This window comes from Ruditapes philippinarum, unplaced genomic scaffold (assembly GCF_026571515.1).
Source record: "Ruditapes philippinarum isolate M1 unplaced genomic scaffold, ASM2657151v2 ctg738_1_1_1_1, whole genome shotgun sequence".
Taxonomy (NCBI): domain Eukaryota; kingdom Metazoa; phylum Mollusca; class Bivalvia; order Venerida; family Veneridae; genus Ruditapes; species Ruditapes philippinarum.
The window spans coordinates 442377-467917 of NW_026863645.1; the positions used below are offsets into that span (position 1 = coordinate 442377).

The 25541-nt window shown below is 32.8% G+C and overlaps 1 protein-coding gene across 1 annotated transcript; it reads right to left on the reverse strand.

Moving 5' to 3' along the window:
- Nucleotides 1-89: 89 nt before the first annotated feature.
- LOC132722810 (SCO-spondin-like) lies at nt 90-20180 on the reverse strand. Its single transcript, XM_060707382.1, has 24 exons — nt 20096-20180; nt 17638-17691; nt 16860-16975; nt 15952-16090; nt 14368-14514; nt 13736-13866; nt 12931-13187; nt 12009-12134; nt 10595-10820; nt 10083-10211; nt 9100-9199; nt 8814-8864; nt 8249-8437; nt 7762-7840; nt 6734-6828; nt 6172-6342; nt 5418-5588; nt 4819-4989; nt 4103-4276; nt 3265-3435; nt 2165-2332; nt 1489-1745; nt 1050-1215; nt 90-680 (listed from the first exon to the last, which is right to left on the reverse strand). The coding sequence occupies exons 2-24, from the start codon at nt 17687-17689 to the stop codon at nt 610-612; spliced, it is 3357 nt and encodes a 1118-aa protein (XP_060563365.1). The 5' UTR covers nt 17690-17691; nt 20096-20180; the 3' UTR covers nt 90-609.
- Nucleotides 20181-25541: the final 5361 nt, after the last annotated feature.

Sequence of the window (25541 nt, forward strand, 5' to 3'; positions counted from 1 at the left end):
TTGTAAAAGTCTGGTTACACACGAATATCAGCTTCAAACATTTATTGTCAACAATTAATAAACAACAACAACAACAACAACAAATAACAACAACAACAAGGATTATCTTAGAGTTTGTACACGTTTTTATAGTTCATTTTTTTTTTACATTTTCTAATGCTAGGTAAACACACTATTTACAACAGTCAAACTATATTTTGGGCTGAAAAAGTATAAATCATTCGTTTTTACATTCGTCAACAAAATAATGCTTAGTCAGCAAAAAATATATTTCGACTGAATGTCCCGACAGAGGCCCTCTGAAAGACCAATAACTCAAGAATTATTATATGTACCAGTGTCCTTAACAAATATCTCACGTTATTAAACAACTTTTTCTCTTAGTTCCTCATTACTTCAAGTCATTTCACGTTCCTTCTCGTGGATTCACGTCACAACTCGTGGTTTTATTTATATTGCCGTAAATTACATATTTCACATAGGACAACATCGGGACACGCATATGAAATAAACAAAGCCGCACAATGCGGTAGTCGTCAGCCATTTTCCAGTCCGAAAATTTTAGAAATGTGCATTTTTTTGTGGTTTGTTTTACGTTACGTGACATGTTTAGAAAAGACGTCTTGTCAGGCTCGCAACAATCAACAGACACATGAATAACACATATGGTACGTTCATTCCTGAAACGTGAAACAACTATATTAACATACCGTCATAGATTAGGATCAGTCGGATATTTGAAATTGTTTCCCAACAACGAAAACCACCCATATTTAAATATACTTGAACAGTTGTATTGATTCTCCAAACTTGAATGAAAATTAGAAAAATAAAATATATATATTTGAATCATGATATCATTTATAAAAAATAAGAAATATAAACAAAATTTGTCCAAAATGGAATTGTTTTTTTTAGTCAAAAGGACTAAATGTATTGTTCGAATTTAAAGTTATTTTAATGTTTTGTAAAATAATAATTTTTTTATAGCCCCCGAATCAACTGACTTACATAGTATCATTAAAATAAAACGGTATCGAATGTTTTACCTGGTGCACTATTTCCGCACTGAGCTGCCAGTTGTGTTGGACAAGACGCCCAGTTGTATGATTCGTCACTTCCGTCGGAACAGTCGTTTCCGCAGTCACACCGGAACTCGTTAAGGATACACGTTATCTTACCACTCTGACACGTGAAAAATCCGTTTGGACATTTCTGAATGGTAAAGGAAGTATCATTTTGAATAAATATGTAATAAAACACAATTTTCAAAATAATTATGTAAGAAATTAATAATAAATTCTATATCAAATAAAAAAAAACAAAAAACAAATTTTTAAAATAATTATGTAAACAATTAATAAATTCTAAATTAATTATTTTTATTATTTTTTTTTTATATGAATCTACATTTGAAAAATAGTCTATTAAACTTATTTATAAGGAGTAAATATTTTTTCTAGTTTACTATAATATATATAAACATACGTTGACATATTGGGCTTCATTAGACGTGCCAGATCCCGATCCCGATCCACTTCCGGTTCCGTTTCCGCTTCCTCCACTTCCGGCGCCAGTACAAGACCCTGTGTTACAGAAAGCAAGTACAAAGGCATCACCGACACAGGGGTTTCCATCGGGCGTTGGTGCAGGGTCATCACACAATCGTACACGGCCTTGTCTTCCGCTGTTACATGTCTTCGTACAGGTAGTCCATGCTCCCCAATCTCCCCAATTTCCGTGCACTGAAAGAAGAGTAATTACATGACTATCAGTAGCTTGATATATATTATTACAAAAGCATTCCCAAAAAGAATGTTTGTATGCATATCACAGCCTGTATGTCGCCAGGGGAGTGATAATAACATGGTACATTATAAGACCTCATTAAGGTGTTCTAATTGATTCTAATATCACGTTATTTCCTTGAAAACCACGACTTAACCAGTCTTAATTATGTTTTTTTTTTTTTTAAATACAGTAAAAAATCTGAAAAGCGGACCCTCTGAAAACCGGAATCCTTAAAAATCGGACCATTTTAAAAGTCCCTTTTTTTTCCTTATATGTTCATTGAAAAACATCCTCTGAATATATATAATTTTTTGTCACTTGTAAGCATCTTATAAGATAAAAGTATTAAGACATTCCCATTTCGGTATTTTACCTGTACATGTGCCATTGCAAGGCTGAGAGTCTTGTATATCCCCGAAACAACCTCTGCCATTGTACTGTGGAAGGGGATTTGTACAGGTGCGATCCCTGGTGATGACACCTGGTCCACATGTGCTGGAGCAGCCACTCCAATCGGTCCAGTCAGTCCAGCCTCCATCAACTGTTACCAAGAAAAAAATGAAGAATTTACATGCGGTTATCCTTTGCTACTACCTATATTATATGGTTGCTTGATTTCTGTGTCGGTATTAAACTATGATATTATATGGAATGTACCGTTTTATAAGCACTTGGAAACAACAATTGGTTTTCATATTTACATTTAGAAAATCAAAAACATTCAAAGTATGTTTAATCGGTTCTTGTTGTTAAGGACATATTATAGTTTTTATCTACTCTTGCAGTACAGAATTGGATAATTGAACCCAAGGTATTAACATGATTTGAAACAAGTATAGGTTTATATGCGAGATATATGGGCAAGAAACAGTTTAAAAACAATTAAAGCAGACAATATTAGATGTATTGAAACAATTACAGCTTCACAGAATTGGGCAATGGAGTATATTTTAAGAGGAAAAATGAGCTGCAGTGCCACTTTTGCCGTCACAGTTAGATTGAAACCGCTATCTGACGTAAGACATCTGCATGTGACCTTGACCTTTGCCAAAGGAACTCAACAAGACGCATCACAATATTTAATATTTGCGCTAAGTCATAAAACAGACCTACAATCATCCTTTGTATGTAAAAGTTTTACAATAGACAAGTGTATTGATTGTGATCTCCCGTGAAATCTAGTGCCGCTTCTGTTTGACCCAGATTTGAATAATTATTGCCTAAAATGTTAACTTGTATTTATAAGATTTGCAACTGATAACAAAACATATTGTCTGGCGTCTTTTAATTATGTCCATTTTTTAACTTCAAACATGTGTTATCTTATATTTTTTTACAAACTTAGTCACGGCAATAGGAGGTGTCCAAAGAACCATTGGCGTTTTTTTATATATCTGACTTGTTTTTTTTTAACAAGCGCATTATCACAGTCTACAAACCTGAACAATGAAATATATTGAAACAATATCATACTTGGACAGTTGAAGGTGTTGCAATCCTGCCTCTCACTGGTTTGTCCGACACAATCTGCTCCAAGGTATTGAGGGGCGGGGTTTGTGCACGTGCGCGTTCTATCCTGTGTCCCTCCTGCACACGTGACTGTGCAACTATCCCAAGCGGTCCATGTTGTTAACCCACCATCAACTACAAATTATAAAAAAAATGATTTTTTAATGTCAAATAAATCTTATAGTCGACTGAATCTTTTAGATCTTTTATGTCATCAATTTTGGTCGATTTATTAATTTATATCTAACTCTCATTACCTGCTGAATCTATTTTAATAATCTATCCATTTTTTCATTTGGGACAATCCATACAAAGCTGAAGGGTTTTCAATGTTAAGAACTACAGCAAAAAGTGGCTTCCAGCAGTATAGAGTATTGTAAGATTGTACGTATGTGCAAGTTGCTCTGGTTCTATACTGTTGTAAATATGGACCATGATTCATGGTATGTATAAACAAAAGTAAGCTATTTAAGTCAGAATATTTCATAATGTATCATGCTATGTGAAATGCACGAGGTTCGTCCTTTTATAGGCCTTCTAAAGTCATCGTCTTATTGGCCCTCTCAAAATGTTCATTTATAGGCCTTGTCATCTTCATAAAATATTTCTAACTTAATGCTGTATGTTATCTTATTGAAAATTGTACACTTATATTATACTTGAGATGTTGCAGTATTTAAACAAGTGGAGAAGTTGTTGTCCTGTAATTAATTCTAATTCACTCTCTGACATTTCTGACTAAGTAGGGGACATTCATACAAACATGGATTTAACAACAAAAATTTTGATATCAAGATCTTACTCGGACACATGACTCCACCATAGCATTGTTGTGTTTCAGTAAGGTCACCGCTACAGTCTCGACCAAGGTATTGCGGTGCCGGGGAGTCGCACTGTCGGCTTCTTGACTGTGTTGAATATCCACAAGTTATACCACATGCTGACCAAGCTGTCCATTGTCCGAAACCACCGTCAACTGTTGAATGAAATCAAAGCGTTATTTTAATCTGACAAAGTACTATTTGAATTTAAAAGTCAAGAAGCCGTCATTAACTGTTAAAATAAGTGATAAGTTTTATTTTGAACTGATATTTTACTTAATGAAATCAAAAGCCACCCTATATCAAGCGGTCAAAAATAAAATGTTATATAAATAAGATGATTTGTCCTGTTTAAACCATGCTAAATTATGGTATTGGTTAACTTGTATGAAATATGTTATTGCTATTTATCTGGTACCGATACACTAAAATAACTTTAAAAATAAAAGAAAAAATATTACAAATCAAATTAGAATGCCAATATTGCATTCAACTGGACATTAATTACAAACGGCATGCCGAAAAGCGTTGACTTCAAGTTACATTTGAATAACATTTTAAACAGAGTTATGATTCTTGAGCACTGCACTCAATTTCACTGGGATTGACCATTGTATGAAAAGTTATGCACTGGACAATTACAAGTAATAAAGGGCAATAACTCTAAAATGAGTCGAGAAAGCGTGTGATCTCTTACTTGGGCAATTGTGAGTGTTGCATGACCTAGATTCATCCGTACCACCAATACAATCCGCGCCGCCATGTGCTGGAGCTGGGTCTGTGCACGAGCGCTCTCTTTGGCTGCTACCTGTGCCGCACGTGACTGTGCACGTGGACCACTGTGTCCAGTCGGTGAAGGCACCATCAACTGAAATTATACACACAATATTTTTTTCATTAAACAAAATAAAAAAAGTATTCCTTCATGTACTAGAATCTAGTTTATTATGAAAAAAAAAACGAAATAAATAAACGGACGTTTGACTTCGTTCACTAAGTAATAGAAAGAGCACCGAAACACTCGGCAATCTGATTTATACTCGGGGGCTACGCCCCCTCGTACAAATCAGATAGCCTCGTGTTTCGGTGCTCTTTCTATTACTAAAACAACTCGAAATTTGTATTTTTAAGTGTTTCTTAAGTTTAACACACAAGAGTCTTGTATCCTGGAAAAGTTTTCTTGTTCTTGGTTTTAATTTTGAAGGTAAAAACCTACCTTCCAAAACAATATATCCTTAAAAGTAAACACACATATTGAATTCTAATTACAAAATTTCAATTGCTCAGTTAACTTACTTGGACAGTTGCCAAGGACACAGCCTTTTGACTCGTCAAATGCTCCCGAGCAAGGTTGGCCATTATGTTGAGGAGCAGGATTTGTGCATGTTCTAGCTCTGTATACTTTACCGCTACCACAAGTGACCGGGCATGAAGACCACGTGCTCCATGCTGAAAATCCTCCGTCAACTTTGAAGAAATGAATAAAAATACATGTAAGCGTTGTTGATAATAACTGAAATATAATAAATTCTTGACTGAAAGTGAAATACCCTCAGTCGTCGATCTGATTTTTATTAGAGATTAAGATTGATCATTAGTAATTGTTTTCACATTTGACAAGGCCACATTGTAAAGGAATTGTATAATATTTAACATAAAGTGTGTAGAATCTTATTTTATCACATGCCTGTGCCGCTTTTGCGACTCCATAAAATGGTCAATAATGAATATAATTGACATTACGTCATAGCGTTAAAGAATACACTGTAGCCATCAGCCTTCTTCTAAAGTACTTCATCTTTTGGGTATGTGATAAATAGAATATCATATTTGTGTAGGTTCACTACTAAAATTATTGTACTCGTTGACTAAAATATTGAATATGATAATACTCGCCAGATGCTCGCATAATACAATTTTATTCAATTCGATTTTACACAGAGCAAAACAAATATCATCTATATAGCCTCGAGGTCATGGCTACTTTTTTGAAAGGGAACTACATGCTTGTAGTTCAAGCAAGGGAGATAATCTCTATATTAACACATACTTGGACAAGCTTGAGTGTTACAGCTCTTGCTCTCGGATAGTGCCCCTGTGCAGGCCGCGCCATTGTACGCTGGTGCAGGGTTGTTACATGAACGGGTCCTTGCCGAAGTTCCACCACCACACGTTTTAGAGCACGATCCCCACCTACTCCAGGTACTTAAGCCACCGTCAACTGCATAAGTGAATTGCAAATTATAATGTACTCAACATTTATCAATCCATTTTGTAATTGTTTGATAAAAAAAAACGTATCAATAAGGCGAAATGATAATCCTATATTCGGTTTATACATTTGATTCTGTTCATATATAATGAAAAAAGTTATCTTAACAATTTACATAATAAGGACCATATTCAATTAGTTAGATATGAATCGTGGTTTTCACAAAAAGAAAAAATATGTAAAATTAAACATCACTCTACTCAAATAGGAAATTTTAGCTGAGAATCAAGAAAGATGAACAGAATTGAACTGAAGACCGCAAGATAAGGAAAATATTGTAAACAAGATTAACAAGGAAAAGCGGCGTTCAATGAACGCAACACCCGAAAAATGTTCATACCTGGACAATTTATACCCGCGCTACAGCTTTTAGAGCTTGTTGATGAACCTGAACACTGTGCTCCATTATGCTGTGGAGCGGGATTGTTGCATGATCTGATAATAATTAAACAATATACATGTATATATATATAGCATATATATAATTGCGTTGCTATCAACTTATTTCAAACTATTTTTAGATAATAGAGGCTGGATCTATACCGGTCGCAAGGACCCAGAACTTTTGGAATACGAGTGGACATCACATTTATCCGTTTAAATGGGTACGGACAGTTTTTAGCTAAAACCGGTTCGAAAATTTGATAACCTGCAACCGACGTTAGTATTTAACAAAGAGGACGATATGTTTACATTGATTCTATACATTACCTATTGTTTTTTTTTATAACAAGATATGACAATTTGTTTGTATTCAAGTTGCACTCAACAATGCACTCTACAATGTACTTTTTTCGGTCTGATCGAGTACGGTACAACCTTTACGTTATGTAATGTAATTATTTTTTGTACCAAAAAATGAGAAAAAATTTAATATCTCGTCATAAAGATACATCATAAAGAAACACAGTTAATGTTGTTGAACATCTTAGGGTTTTTAGAATAACGATGGTGAATAAAATATTTAGTTTGTATTTCCTATATAGTAAAAATCTAAAAAGCGTGTCATGTTTTGTTCCGGAATATTTGATCTTGTTAACATACAATACACATTTGTGTTAAATACCAGAGACAGTCTGCTACAATTCTTTCAAGATTCTACCATAATATCATGGCCACAATATGATTTTACTGCTGGATTTGGTGGCTGATTTGGAACACTTTTGTGCGTCGCCACTTAGCGCGTTTCGTTAGCGACAAGAGGACAAGATGAAAAGGCGATAATGATCTAGCCTGTGTTGTCGCTTCCGACAACATAACACACTTAGTGTACCAAATTAGCCACCATATTATACGCTTTAAACAAATGTTGCTTTAAATAGTACAGTGTGCTAAAGTAATTAATACTGAAAAAATGAAAAAGAATACCTTGATCTTGACTGAGTTCCGGAAGCGCACGTTACAGAGCAGCGTCCCCAACTTCCCCAATTTCCCCAGTTTCCGTCAACTATTTGATAAAAAAGTAAATACTCGTACATGTACATCATTGGCTAATTTTATAATAATCATTATGCTATGTACAAATAGTTATGATTTAAATTTATTGTGTGAACATGTTTTTCCTGTGTATAATAACATGACATGTTAAATGAATACGGACAAATTTACTATTATTCAAATTATCTATGCCGTGTTTAAAATAATATGACATACACAACTACTGCCAAAATTAGATCACATTTGCATACTTAAACTGAAACATATCACTTTTTCCGCTCAAGTGTTTATCTCACTTTTTCCGCTCTAGTGTTTATCTCCCTTTTTCCGCTCAAGTGTTAGATCGGCTGTTACAGTTTAGCTGGAAAAAATGTTAACAAGACATGTATACGAGTATATTGTTGAATTGATTACTCACTCGGACATGGTGTTGAGCTTGAACATGCTTCAGTGATTGCCGCACTTCCTACGCACTGTTTCCCATCATATTTTGGTGCTGGGTTGGTGCAGGTGCGGACTTTTGATCTCGTTCCAGAAAGAGTGCCAGAATTGGAGCAGGAAGCCGAGCACGCTGTCCATGCTCCCCATGCTGTATATTTGCCGTCAACTGTCAAACAAAATATTCATTTTAATTTATAATTCGATGACAACAAAACGTAATAAAAGTTGACGTTGTTTTCATGACGTCATACGTCAAGTTGATAACATTCTGGCATTCCTGGAAAAGTAGAACACCGAGATAAGAACACCAGAAAAATGACTGTGTTGAATGAACATGTGTTTGTGTTGAACATAATAGCCTCCTCGTAAGAAAATGACGCCACATCAGTATCCTCTTGTAAACAGACATACCGACAGACGTGCGATATTTACGAACGGACGAACGAACGGAGAGACGATGTCCGGTCTGACAACACTAAATCTATGTGCTTTTGATTTTTGGTGGGTGTTATAATAAAGATACTATATAGATAAAGAATTACTTGGTGGTGGCGTGGCACAATCCTCTTCAGCCCTACCATCCCCGTCATCATCTGAAATAACAGTTGTGTTCATCATTTGCAAAAAAAAAAATAAAATAAAAAAAAAAATAAAAAAAAAAAAAAAAAAAAAAAATTCACATACAATGTATTAACAATATGTCAAAATGTTAGATGCCGTTATCGTATCGTAACGTCAATTTGTATATTTTAATGAAAAAAATTGTTGATTTTACCGGTCTATTAATGCAAATTTAATCAACACAAATTTCGTCATGTGAACAGATACCTTTGCCTTTGTTTTCGACTGTACACATTTCCTCGTCAATCAGACCGTCACAGTCATTGTCAATACCGTCACCTACAACTGTTGTCGTTGGCACACATACCTATACACAAAAGAAAAATTCCAATTATTACATCTGTGTCTTTAAAATTGCATTTGCGAAAAATAAAACAAAAACAAAACAAAACAAAAAACAAATAAAAACAACAAACACACAAAAAAACACACACAAGCAAACTACTAACTTAAAACGTTTTGGAAATTGCCTCTTTTCTGTATAAATTAAATAAGCCACGTCATGACAAAACAAACAAAATGGTTTGTGCGACCAGCATGGATCCGCGCAGTCTGATCAGGGTCCATGCTGTTAGCTATCAGCTTCTCTGCTTATAATAGAGTTTGTGAGCGAACAACATGGATCCTGATCTGACTGCGCAGATGCGGAGACTGGGCTGGATCCATGCTGGTCGCAAACGCACTATGTTGGTTTTGTCGTGACGCGGCTCAAATTATTACGTTGGAGTCTTCACAATTACTTCTACACAAAACACAGATTAACTGAAACAATATGAGTTTCCTGACATACCTGTATACAAATAAAAGAGTAAAACATTATATCTAAGTTTTCAAAAGTACTTGTACGCCATAACACAAATGTTCGCATAATATTTAAGTCTTCATATATTCTGGTACACAAAAGACAAATTAAATTAATGCATGAAAAAGAACAAGCGAACTATTAACTATTGCGTGATTGCCGAGAAGCCAATGGCTAATAATTTTCCTAAGATTTATTTAATCATTTGTTGGTTTCAATTTGACGACCTAGACAATTCGTGCCAAATGATCACTTCTCACGAGTCCTTACCACTCGTATTAAAACCACCTACCAGCGCGGAGGAAGCTGAAAGTGAGTCGCACCTCTTGTTGGATTCGGACCCGGGTTAAAATCCGGTGCTCTACCCCTACGCCACTCTCCTACTTACCGTATTAATCGGTGACATCCGGAGACCAAGAGGGGTACCATATGTCTCATATCTGTTGGCTCCGTACATAAAACAACCAAAAACAGAAATTGGCGAGTCGTGGCGCACTGTGTGAGTTCCTGGCGCAACCTGAAGAAAAGGCATCGTTCCGAGAAAATGTCAGATAATTTTGTCATAGCAAGTACAAATCGTAAAATGTCTTACTTGTTAAACAATTAATATGATGTTGTTTTTTTCTTTATTTTTTGTTATTTTCAATTTCATATTCAACAAGTTACCTATTATTTAATTGCAAATTCAAATTCAGTTTCTTTTATATCACAGAAAATTAATTTTAACAATATTCATGTTCTTGAAAAGACACTTATGTATGATATTTAGGTGTTGTCTTTTTAATGAAATGTTAGAAACATTGATTATCTTTATATCACCTATTTTCATTACAGTAAAATATATTATATACGTGTGTGCCTTCTTGAGTTATACATGTATAATAGAATGTGCCTACTTACGGTAGCGTAACCACCGCAATAGATGGTGTTAGGAATATCTGTAAACGTGACAGAGGACCCCAGGGATTTGCCGTCCAGTTTAAGGCCGCTCTTCTCGGATTTTTTCACAATAAACATGACATAGTTGTTGTATTCCCCGTAAGAATATTTTGGAGTAGAGAACGTGTAATCAGCTGCATATTGTTCTATTGGTGGAATTGTGATCAATGCTGGGTCAGCAGGTTCGCTGTTATAAAGTATATACATGTACAATATGTGTTATAAAGTATATACATGTACAATATGTTTTATAAAGTATATACATGTACAGTATGTTTTCTTAAGTGTTTACATGTACAATATGTTTTATTAAGTATATACATGTACAATATGTTTTATAAAGTATATACATGTACAATATGTGTTATTAAGTATATACATGTACAATATGTTTTATTAAGTATATACATGTACAATATGTTTTATTAAGTATATACATGTACAATATGATTCATTAAGTATATACATGTACAATATGTTTTATTAAGTATATACATGTACAATATGTTTTATTAAGTATATACATGTACAATATGTTTTATTAAGTATATACATGTACAATATGTTTTATTAAGTATATACATGTACAATATGTTTTATTAAGTATATACAATTACAATTTGTTTTATTAAGTATATACATGTACAATATGTTTTATTAAGTATATACATGTACAATATGTTTTATTAAGTAAATGCATGTACAATATGTTTATTAAGTATATACATGTACAATATGTTTATTAAGTATATACATGTGCAATTTTTTTTATTAAGTATATACATGTACAATATGTTTTATTAAGTATATACATGTACAATATATTTTATTAAGTATATACATGTACAATATGTGTTATTGAGTATATACATGTACAATATGTGTTATTAAGTATATACATGTACAATATGTTTTATTAAGTATATACATGTACAATATATTTTATTAAGTATATACATGTACAATATGTGTTATTGAGTATATACATGTACAATATGTGTTATTAAGTATATACATGTACAATTTGTTTTATTAAGTATATACATGTGCAAATTTTTTTATTAAGTATATACATGTACAATATGTGTTATTTAGTATATACATGTACAATATGTTTTATTACGTATATACATGTACAATATGTTTTATTACGTATATACATGTACAATTTTAAATTTTGTTATAAGTTTATACATATATATACAATATGTATTATAAAGTCTATACATGTACAATATGTGTTATAAAGTATATACATGTACAATATTTGTCACAAAGTATGGCATGTATAACATATTATAAAATTGAACATCAAGTACATGCATTTTTCCTGAGAAATCTTATCGCTAAAATTAAATTAACAAATATAAATCACCTGGATTTCGTCTGGCTTATAACAATAAGGATCACCATGATCGGCTTGGTGGATTCCACATAGCACACTTGGTTGCTTGGGGTAATTACTACTTTAAACGTTCCAGCATGTAATGTGAATGACGTACTGAAAAATTAAACATTCATAATTATTCAGAATAAGTATCCGTGCAACGGTGTGTGAATCAGCGAAAAAGAAAACTGATTTGTTACATTTGTAAAGTGCTTTCCTGTCATTTTCAAGCATTTCAGTTCATCAGACGCATCGATGATAATATCTGTCGAGTTACATTTAGTTCATCAGACGCATCGATGATAATAAATGTCGAGTTACATTTCGTTCATCAGACGCATTTATGGTAATAACTACAGAGTTACATTTTTTTTTTATTGATGCGTTTATTTAAGGTCGCCGCCGGAAAGCCCATATGGGCGACCGTACACTCAAGTCGGGTCAACATAGAGCGTCCCGCCGAGATTTTTCGTCGATTTTTTCCAGGTTTATTGGTGGAGGAAGACCCCAGGTGCCCCTCCGGGCATCATTTCAGGCACGAGCGGGCACCTGGGTAGAACCACCGACCTTCCGTAAGCCAGCTGGATGGCTTCCTCACATGAAAGATTTCGACCCGAGTGAGGATCGAACCTACAGTGGTGAGGGACCTGTGATCTCAAGTCAACGACTTTAACCACTCGGTCACGGAGGCCCCGCAGAGTTACATTTAGTTTAGCTTACGCATTTATGATTATACCTGCCGAATTATATTTAATTCATCTGATGCATTTATGATTATTATTTCCGATTAACATTTAGTTAACCTTGCTATATCTTATTTAGAGTATTATGTAATTAACCAAAAAACTGTCCAGTGGGATTGAACGTTTACCTATTATATTAGAGCCTATATATTATTAATATAACTTACCTGAAAGACCCACTGCATTTTATTTTAACATTTGTGTTGGCCTCGGACCCGATAAAGCGGACACTATCACCAGTGGTTCTCTTGGGTGTCGGTACTATTGCGAACTTTGATCCCCATGTATCTACTGGCATCATCTGGTCTACCAGGGTGTCACGTGACGTACCAGGAAGTACGCTGGTTCGTCTGTTTCCGGAGAAAACCGTAATGACCTTATCGGAAGTGATGTATGATCCAGTCAAGTCACCATATGTTTGAATCTGAAATGATTTTGTATAAGTTCTACATGCTTTTTATACGAAATCATAGACATTCAAATAATTATATGCTTCTGAATTATTCATTTTTATACTAATGTATACTCATTCAATTTTTTTTTTCAAACACAGATAAAATTATAATGTTTGCATAATTTCGTTTAAATTCGAAATAAGAAATGTTCCATACAATGTATTGAACCCAGGGATTTTTCCAGGAATTTTTGGAACATGATCCATACCCATGGAATTGGAAATTTCAGCGATATTTTGTTAAAAATTGGGAAAAAAATTATGTCTGAAATTTTGTAGTGATTAAATTACTGTCTAGGATGGCATCTTTAAGCATGTAAGTACTATTACAGTGGAGAAGCCCTTATTTTTAAAGATTTTAGAATTCTTTATTCAATATTTTTATTTTATAACTTTCTTTTGGGAATATTTTCCTGTGGATTGTGAAAATGATATACTATTTTCAATTGGGAATATGACCCAATAACGGCTATAAAATAAGCCAAAAAAATTCCTGGAACCAAAGTATAAAATCAAACCTGGAGAGTGTCGAATCTGTTCATTCTAACCGATATAATTTCATTCTTGTAATACCATTTTCCATTATAGTTTACTTCGATGGAGGAATGACTTCCGAGTTTAACATCCACTTTGGTGCCATCATGTACACCTATTGAGAAAACGAGCCAATTGATAATATCCTTTACTCAAGTTGCTATGGCAACTCAAACTTAAGCATAACCGTAGGCGATTATCACTCCAAACAAAATAACTTATTACTCGTAAAATATCCAGTTATATACATAGAGACATTAATTCATTTAATTCATTTATAAATAGAAAGCAATATGGTGGCAGAAAAAAAAATAATTTCTGTCTTGTTTGAAATTATAAGGATTTAGGTAATGCTGGAGCTTTGAATATTTGAGCAGCGTCATGACAAAAGCAACGTAATGCGTTTCCGACCAGCATGGATCGAGACCAGCCTGCCCATCCGCGCAGTCTGATCAGGATCCATGCTGTTTGATTACCAACTCTATTACAAGTAGAGAAACTGATAGCGAACAGCATGGATCCTGATCAAATTATTTATATGGCAGTGGATAGCTTTCTTAAAGAAGGATAGCTGTTTTTTTTAATGGTGAAGAAAATGGTGAAGAACTCGTCATACCCACGACCATAAAGTTGCATTCCTTTGTAGTAGGATGATGTGACACTGTGTAGTATTCTTTTCCGAGTACATCAACAGGAAACCCGAGGTAGGCATCATTTGAGTAAATCTCAATGTTTGTTCCATAAACAACAACTTCTTGATCCGCTGTTAAATGAATAAATTTATTTTTTTATAATATCTAGATTCATTGACATTTCTAGCGTCATTTAAAAAAATTGAATAAAAGAGTAAAGTGAACGGATGAATTGTGATCAAATTATGCGAGATTTTTATTTGAGGATAAAAAGATCACAAACCAACACAATTTATCAATATAAATAAGTTACATCAGTTGACATGAAAATAACAAAGGAAAAGATTTTTATAAGGTAACCTACAGCACATCCTGAGTATGTTGAGTATATAAAATGAAAAGAATCTTTATACTACATGAAATAAACACTGTATTCAGGTATTGTCCAACAACATTGACCTGGCACTCTTGCATTTGACCCTGTAGTCGGTATATTCCGTAAATGTTACGATCTACTTGTAAATCGATATAAATATAAATATCAAGTGGTTACAATATTGTAAAATAAAATTCCTCTTAGCGCAGTTGGTAAAGGTATTTCACTTGAGCAATGTATACGTTAACTTGTAGGTTCGAATCCTATTTCAGCGAATTATTTTTTATTTTAATTTTAAAATTGCCATTCTCTTAAAACTATTGCAATCGTTTTTGTTGTGTGTAATATCTGTGTTGTATCTTTATAGCGTGTAGGCGCTAAAGAGTATACGATTGCATAATCATGCCAAAAAGAGAAACGTTGAAAGATACTATAATAAATTAAAAATATATGACTGTGTAAAAAACACCTCTTAAAATGTATTCTAAAACCAGTTGTAGTAAACCAATTTCAAATTAATTCTTGCAAATAATCAAAAAAAAAAAATCATAACATGATGTTAGTAAGGAATCGAACCAGTGACCTTCATATCATTAGTCCGACATCTATACCAATACACCACACATCACTGACGAGTAAGGTTAGCAAATATATCAATATATTCGATAGATACTGGTCGTTGTTTATTCAAATGACCTTAACGAAAGTTAATGAGGTGCCAGGTCAACATTGTTGGACAATATATTAGAGAAAAATAAAATCTGAATGCATCCAAAGGCGTGACGCCAAATATATACACTAAATAAAAAGCTTGATTTAAACGACAAGCCTGTGTCGGTTTCGTGCGTGCACAAATGTTTAAATCCTTGTTGAAAAGCACGCGAAACGTTATAAAATTTATATAATTTACTAATTTCAAATGAAAAAGGAAAATACATTTAATTTATAAACAGATATAAATTGTCTATAGTCAATACTGAAGTTCGAAATGTTTGCCAAATACATACTTGATATTTTCTCGATTGATATTCATTTTCATAGCCGAATCGTGAGTTGTTCTTATTCTTGTTGAACAATTTTTGTTAAATAAGGGATTATATAAGGTTCAGGGTCTTTCAGGATCTTTCTTTTTTGAAAGACTCTGGTACGGTGTACGATACACGCGGACAACTAAGGACACTTATTTCTTTACCTTCCACAAGAATTCCCTTTGTGCTCATTTCTGTACCAGCTCCACGGATAACATTGTTGATGTCAATCTTCTTTACCTGTCCAGCAGTGACGGTGAATCTTGTATCCAATTTGGCTGCAGGGAATCTTGGTGCTGATACCTTATAACGAAAAGAACGTTTTCAGTGGTATTTTGAGGTATCACCAGACTATAGGACTTTGATTAAATTCTTTATCTCTTAAAAAAATGTCCTTAGTCAATAAATATAATGATAAAAAGGATGTTTCAAAATCCTGCAATGGTTCATTTAAAGCGGCCTTCAGTTTTGTTGTTGTTCGAAAAACAATTCTATTTTGTTTCAAACTAAGTATTTCAGTAATATCAAAGTTGATCTTTCTGGGATTTGAACCCACGATTTGCAGTATCAATGCAATTGACAGTAATTCTAACCTTCAAAGCGGGAGTTCTGTATGTGGAGCGTCATACATTAACAGTTACATTAAAATATACCAGTCAGCGATTAGTGTTACCTTGAAAGTCTTTGAAAGAAAATCATTCAAATTTCAAAATTAACACTGTTATTACGAATGAGTTATGTTTCGATTGCGCAAACGACACTCTGACTTACTAAAAATGGCATACTTATGATTTTGTGTAAAACTTGGGTAATTTTTCTACATGAACAATGCCAAACAAAAAGATCGATTAAACAGATTGACCGGTGAACTGAGAGGTCATTTCTTTTGTTTCATATGTGCTGTCGGTCCCTTATCAGTCATAACGGACTAAAGTCTATTTTTGTTCTGTTTACAGTTAGATCACCACACCCATTTTTAAAGCCTCGGCAGACAAACGAATGCACATAACAGACAAGCATCCGAAACAGACACAACAAAATAAAATTATGCTGAACTCAAGTCAATACTTACATGGACGTTTACTACGGTTGTTTTGGAAGTTGTAACATAAAGTTCTGGCTTGTAACTAAGGGCATAGTTGGCCGTAAAACCGAGCACAAACTCTGTCCCACGGTTATCAGGAGCACCTGTTGTCAGAAAATTAAATGTTAGTCTACATTTCAGCACCATTTCAACCATCGTCGTCGTGGTCATCATCATCATCATCATCATCATCATCATCATCATCATCATCATCATCATAATCATCATCATCATTATCATCGTCATTTTCATCATCATCATCATCATCATCATCATCATCATCATCATCATCATCATCATCATCATCATCATCATCATCATCATCATCATCATCATCATCATCATCATCATCATCATCATCATCATCATCATCATCATCATCATCATCATCATCATCATTATCATTATCATCATCATCATAATCATCATCATTATCATCATCGTCATAATTATTATCATCATCATTATTGTCATCATCATCATTATTATCATCATCATCGTCATCGTCGTCGTCGTCGTCGTTATGTGCGTCGTCTTGACCAACAAAAACAGCAGCAACAACAACAAAAAACAACAACAATAGTTCAACAACGAGTATACGTAAACACTGCTTTTCTTATTACATTTGACAACAAATCTTAGAAAATACATCCGTAAACATTATTAACATCAATTAATTTTTTTCACTACAATGTTACGAACAATATTATCCCTATCCATAATTGATGATATGGATGATATAATTATGATAATACAATAAACTTACCGAGTACAACCCCAAGTGTGAGAGACAAACAGATCAGGTATAATGTAGCCATGGCTGTAATTCAGGTAAAATACAACAATTAAAAATGAGCCGTGTCACGACAAAACCAACATAATGGGTTTGCGACCAGCATGGATCCAGACCAGCCTGCGAATCCGCGCATTCTGATCAGGATCCATGCTGTTCGCTATCAGTTTCTCTACTTGTAATAGGGTTTGTAAGCGAAAAGCATGGATCCTGATCAGACCGCGCGAATGCGCAGGCCGGTCTGGATCCATGCTGGTCGCAAACCAATTATGTTGGTTTTGTCGTGACACGGCTCAAATAAGTATCTTTAAAAAAGGTAATCGACCGAAGTAAAACTGTTTAACATGCAAAATTATGTTATTTCTAAGTTTTCAATACAAAAAGAAATGTGAGCAATACTTGCATAACAATTACATGATAATTATCTCTTGAAGCTAAGATAATACCAATTTTGTAAACATTTAAATATTGATTTTGATGATTCTTCAAAGTAAGATAACTTCTATCTTAGGGGTCCTCCCTTTTACTTGTTTTACATTTGACTTTATAAACTTTGTTAACAAAGAATTATCCTTTACAGCTTATTTTATAGTGGCAAAAACTGTCCCTTACATTTTATTTTAGAGCTATCTTTTAAAATTCATTTTAGAATTGTAAGTACTATCCTTCACATTTTATTTTAGAATGGTTTGAACAACCCTTTATTACATTCCATTTTAGAATGACCAATGAGATTCACCGATTCAATGAGATTCACTGATTTTAAAATGACCAATGGAAATTCTTCTTATCGTATTGTTAATTTCACGGTGTAAAACTGATAACAGACGGACTTCGTCCGAAAAAGAACGAAAGCACCAACCCATATTATATTTAATAATTAGGAAATTGCAATGGAGACTATATATTTAAAGTAAACAATGTTTGTGTGTTTCATTTTATTTTTGATTATCAGAGTAAAACTGAAGTTCGTCATACTGTTAGTAAATAGATATATAAATAGATATTTAAATAAATAAAATGCTTAATACACGGAGCTAATGCATGTAAACTAGATTGTCCTTACACATAATTTGTTTTATTATATACTTATAAATGAAATATTGAGAAATATTGATGAAATAAAATGCGTATTTTCATTTTCCGTATTTTCACTGTAAAAATTTATTTTTCACTGCAGTGAAACATATTTTCCGTATTTTCACTGGTGTCTTGCCGGACTACTTTCTTTTAAATTCTGCCAGTACACAAAATTTAAGCGAAAGTCTTTCAAATTTTAATGTCAAAAAAGTAAAAATGTTTATAATAAACAGAAAATTCAAGTTGTTTCTATAAATACATGATTTATTTTCATCTTGTGGCATGAAAATTGCCATATTTCACTCGTGGCTACCGCCACTCATGAAATATTTATTTTCATACCACTCGATGAAAATAAATCATGTATTTATAGAAAAAACTTGAATATCCTCTATTTATTACATGCTTTTCGGTGGGTTATAGAAATATATCAGTGATATAAAATACCAGCGTGCACAGTACTGGGTACCAACTAAATGACGTGACGTCGTAAATGACGTCATGTTGTATTATTATTTGGCGCGCTTTTCATTCATTATTAGGTTTAATGTCTTTTTAAAACGTTTTTTTTTGCATGAAATAAAAAGAAAATTTGTTTAGTTTAGTGTAAGATCGAAATATATATCACCTTGTGAACACCAAAAGTTCATATTTCACTCGTGGCTGCGCCACTCGTGAAATTTACCTTTTGGTGCTCACTCGGTGAAATATATTCCGATCTTTCACCGAATTAAACAAATATCCTCTATATCATTGACTTATGTTAAACTAAAAGATTTTAGTCCCACTAACTTCGTGGATATCCTAGCCGAATTTGTGTGTGCTTTTCTTTTCTTTTTGAAAATCGGGTCCTTAAAATCATAGCACGTATATATAATATCGATGTTTAAACTATAACCGTTCAGAGTCAAATCGATATATCGTTAAATTTTAATACGCGATGCATCGTTAAGCATTAACTATCGGGTATATATTTTTTTTATTTTACTTTTTAATATCTTCATTGTAATTAACTGCAGCAAAAGATAAAATTTTATCCTGTTAAAATACTCGCATTAAAGATAAATTTCTTCAACAAAACATAAATTTCTGATGATAAACAAATAAATTAATTATAAATTATAAAAATAGATAAATAAATAAATAAATAAATAAATAAATAAATAAATAAATAAATGGTTAAAATAACATCACCAATCGTTTAGCAAAAATTCAAAAATAAAATATTAAAGCATTTTTCTTCATATCAATGTTATTTAAGCTTATTTAAGTTGAAAGTAAATCATAAAAAATATATACAATAAAACTACAATCAAAAAATAACTGTTAAAAAATAAATAAAATATCTTACCGAAAAGTACGCCCGGATTTCACTGCCTCCTTGTCGCTTCTGGTGAAACTCGGGAGCTGCCTTGTTATAAAGATTGGCATCTTGCCTAAACCAGATCAGGCTGGTTGGGTTACTTAATCTGTAATCTATGCCATGCCCTAGAAATTACCCGACTTTCGCTGAAATTTTGATTAAAAATATTACGCATATTTATTTTTATAATAGTGCCAAAGTAGACATCGTTGTGAAACACATTTGTTATACATGTCCGTATATTCAAACACGTGTCGCTGTTTGGTTTTTAACTTCCATGTGCCATTTAGTCAGCAATCTGTGCAAGAGTCATCTTTTACTTCTTTTACGTTTTTGGCAATTATTTTACGTAATTTATATAATGATTTTATGGCGGCTGATTTGGTATACTTTGTGCGTTGTGTTGTTGATAGCGACAACACAGCCTATATCGTTATCGCCTTTTCGCCTTGTTGTCTTGTCGCTAGCAAAACGCGCCAAACTGTGTTTTCGCACTGTCATCATGTTGTCCTGTCGCCAGCGAAGCACGCTAAACGACGCGTTGAAGTGCGGCGCGTTGTCGCGAGGTCACCGTGCCGCTTGACTTTTATATATATATATATATATATATATATATATATATATATATATATATACAAATAGCCAATCCTTCGATTTGAGCCGAGTGACAATGTGAATCGCGACAACACGCCGCACGACAAAGAACCTTTTAGCTTGCATCGTGAGTGACAAGACGACAAGACGGAAGTCCGATAACGCGCCGTTTGAAACTTAATCGTTCTGTCGCTAGCGACAAAACACGACGCACAAAAGTGTTCCAAATCAGCCACGATATGATTTAATATTTTGTACGGAAGTAAAAGAACAACATTGTTTACACGTTATACGAGTAAATTATTTCGCATTCCACTCAATTTTCTTGAGGTGATATCTCATTTTCTAAATTCAGTTTATTATTGCATAATAAAACATACAATTTCCCTATCTACTGAAGTGAAAAACAACATTAATTCTTGAGCTTAATGTGTCTTTAAGAAAAACTGTTCCCTTAAACAAGGGATTTCCCCCTTTGCACGATGTGTTTTTTATAATATGGTGGCTGATTTTATGCCATTCGTGTTTTTGCCCCGCGACCCCGCCAAGCGAAAACACGCTAATTATTATATGAATTTACACTGGCAGCCGGTACAGAACGGAATATCTAGCTCGCAGGAGGCTCTGCCGAGTTTCCGCTAAACAGTCACCCGAGAGCTAGATATTCCGGTCTATAACGACAGCCGTTGTTTGATTCTTTTTCTTGCATATTACATTACAATTATTTTCAGAACAGAAATTACGATAAATGATATTCTTATTACGCACTTTTTTCATAGTAGCGTATGAACATTCAACTTCATTCATAACGGTTAAGTGACGTCATCCTAAAAACGCAATTCATTCATTAAAGGCGCGCTGCAATGACGTCATTTAAAGCACGCGACGTGGGGACCATACGCCGCTTTTCATGAAATGGCACGCAAATGTCACGTTGAAAGTTCCATGATAACTGCCGTATGAACACACCTGCGGATGTTTCTAAATTCCAAAATTTTCCATTTCATGTTTAAATGTTGAATTTCAGTTTAAGCCGGTGCTAGGGGGCGTGGACGGTACATGTAGTTTGCACATTACAGTACCATCCATGAACAGACTCAATCAAACCGAGCCTGCAACATTTTCAATTATGTTGTGTTGGACTTTCTTTAGGGATTCTTACTTTCTCTATTTTGTCTTATATGGGGGTGTAAGATAGGGTTTCTAGCACCAGTGTAAACGGTAGATAACCCTGTCTGATATGCAAGAAATAAATAAACATAACTTTGCCCCGCGCCCCCTCTAATATGCGTGTTTTCGCTCCGCGCCCCACTTCCCGCTAATTAGCGTGTTTTCGCTGAGCGCCCCGCCATTTTAACTTGTTAATTTTCGACTTTTCGGTGAAATCACGAATGACACAAATCAGCCACCATGTTATAAGCCTTATTTGAATCAAACGAAATGTATGTCTTTTGTTAAGTTTATAGCCATGTTGTGTTTTTTTGTGTGTGTTAAAGTAACGTCATGAAAATAACTGGAATCGTTACATTTTATCATTTGATAGGCTTAACTATTAAAAACGTTTGTAAATGTATATACTTTTAAAGTACTTTTAATGTCGACGACTGTAGAACCATTTCCATTATTAGTATACATACATAGTATTATAATCTGAATTTCATTCGCTTTGCCAAGGGATTGCCCTCTTGAACCACATTACCTAAAACATTGGCACCATTTCTGATAAATCTTATGTATGCGTTTATTGGTCAATGAATAAACATAAGTCACTAAAATAAATATCCGAGTTTTGTAGATACATATTCAATTTCTTTAAAAAATCAAGCACATATTTTTTCAGTTTAAAGAACATCTGTGGATCTCTTCGATACCAATGAGTCTTTTTCTAGGAGATAGCAAATGTGACATATCGTTCCCCCCCTGCACCGACTTTAACAGTACACATGTACTTAATCTTCAACGCTTATTGTATTTTAATCAATGATCTCGAACTGTTAGGACTATAAGGACTTAAAGTATTAACAAATTATCTAAAGCTTAATCGGGGCTGGTTATGTTCATAAATGCAAAGTTACATGAAAAAAATAGTTTCGGTGGTATAGTCCTGAAATTAAAGTGCAGGAAGTCCAGTGTGAATTTCTCCCCCCGTGACTGAAATTTGACCGATTTGCAACGATTAAGAAACCTAGGTGAAACAATTATGATTAAATACATAAGATTATTAATACTATTATAAGAGATTAAACTACTTTGATGATTTGTGTGATAATCTCTAATCTTGTACATCTTGGAGAAGTGCCACATGTCATAAATCGCACACATGCTGCTAAGGTGAAATATGGTGTCTATTGCATATCACTGATGATATCAGTTTAAATCCAGACCGAAATACACTTATAATAATAATAATAATAATAATAATAATAATAATAATAATAATAATAATAATAATAATAATAATAATAATGTAATAATAATAATAATAATAATAATAATAATAAAAGAAATAAGAATTAATAATAATAATAATAATAATAATAATAATAATAATAATAATAATAATAATAATAATAATAATAATAATAATAAAGAAAAAGAATAATAATAATAATAATAATAATAATAATAATAATAAAAATTATAATAATAATAGTAATTATTGATGTATTAGTAAGTAATGGTGATGATGATGATAATAATAATAATAATGATGATGATAATAATAAAAGTTATGACGATGATGATGATGAAGAAGAAGAAAAAGAAAAATAGGAAGAAGAGGAGGAGATAATGATGAAAATGTCAACACGTAAAAAAACAAGAAAGTACATTCAAATAAAAACTAGATTATAATAATAAAGCAACCATAAATACGTTAACACCTAAAATACATTTATCTAATTAAGATGATTGTTATTATTAAAGATTAAAAAACCCCGAGGAAAAGCCTGAATCGTCTAAATGCATTAACAGAGTATTTTTTTCTTTTTAAAAAACTAATTCTGCCAGATAAATGGGACATTTTTACAGCCAGATCAAAAGATAATCTATGATTAAACAGTACTTTAATCATTTTAATGAGTGTAAAACGCACTTGAAATAAAAAATAGATTAGAGATTGAAACGTTTGCCAGATTTTAATTAAAGTGTAGAGTTATATTAAGTTGTAACACAGTTGTTCAAATTGTACAATAAATAAATAATAAATATGACATATATTTGTAATAGAGGACGGATTTCTTTTGTATGTTATCTGACTTAACCTTAGTATTACTAAACATGGACTTTTTTGATATGATAATAAAAAAAATAAATAAAAAATAACCCAAAATTTACAAGCTAGTTTTTACTATTAAAATGAAGTTCATTTTTTTTTAACAAAACCGATGTTTATTTCGGGTTGAAATTCCATGGAGCAATTACTCATTTGTAACCATTTTTAAAATTTTTTGTAAAAGGCAGGGCTGTGTAGGAAGTCCGATATTTTTTTCACTTTTCGTAAATGATCTAGTTACTTTTCTGCATGTAAAATGTAATAAATGTATTTTTTATATCCAATGACATTGAAGAGTTAATTGCTCTTATGTTAGCTGATGATGTGTCTAGCTTTTCTGACACCGTTATAAATCTACAGCAGCAAATATATTATATTGAAGATTATTGTAAATCTGTTAAGCTAAAGTAAAACGAAAATCATTGTTTTTAGGCGGTGTTTTGAAACAAGCTGAAAAATGTTTTTTTAGTAATGAACCTATTGAAATTGTTCCATTTTACAAATATTTAGGTGTATTCTTCACACCAAAGTTAGTATGATCTAAAACACAAGAGATGCTTGCACTTCAAGGACTTAAAGCTTCTGCTTGTATATTCAAAGACAATTTGGTCACATTGATCCTTTTGATATGTTCAAATTTTTTGATTCAATGGTAAAACCTATATTGTGTTATGCGTCAGAAATCTGGGGTTATAATTATGTTGATAAGATTGAATCTGTACAAGTTAAGTTCTGTAAACAATATTGTAACTTGTCACAAAACACAACAAGCTATTTTGCTCTTGGTGAATGTGGAAGATTACCTCTGTGTACTATCTATATGACAAATTGTGTTAAATACTGGTTAAAATTGAAAAGAAGGGGAGATCATAGGTACCCAAAACATTGTTATTTGATGTTAAAACGACTACACGAATCTGGACGGTTTCATTGCTAAGGGACAAATTTTCATAATATTGAGGTTGAATATAATTTTTTCTTTGATTGTATACTATATAACTATATCAGAGCTGTCTATCTTAAAGATACATGGTTACATCACGATTCCCACCATTTATATTTTTACTCTCATGTCATCAACAATAACAAATGAAGTAATATCTATTGCTGAATATATATATTATGCAATGAATGTAAGAAAGGAAGAGCTAAATAATGTATAATTATTTACAAATTCAATTCATTACATCTAGTTACAAATATTTGTGTAATTTACCACTATATTGTTTGATTGTATTGTTGTACTTTGTATTTTGGGCCTGAGGCCTATATTACTAGAAATAAACTGAAACTGAAACTTAAATTTTTGTTCCTTTGATGACAAATGATTCCACATTCAGCGCTACTGTCTTCAGGCGATAAGCATTTACCTTGCTCTTAAAAAATCATTGAAACATTATAAAACTCATGATTGCACTTTCTTAAGAAGAAAAACATATTTGTGTCTCGGGTTATTTATGAATTTACCATGTATACTTAAAGTATGTCCATGTGTCTTATTTAGTAAGCGAACTATAGACGAACTTATATATGTAGGACTTACACATTACGTAATAGTACATCTAA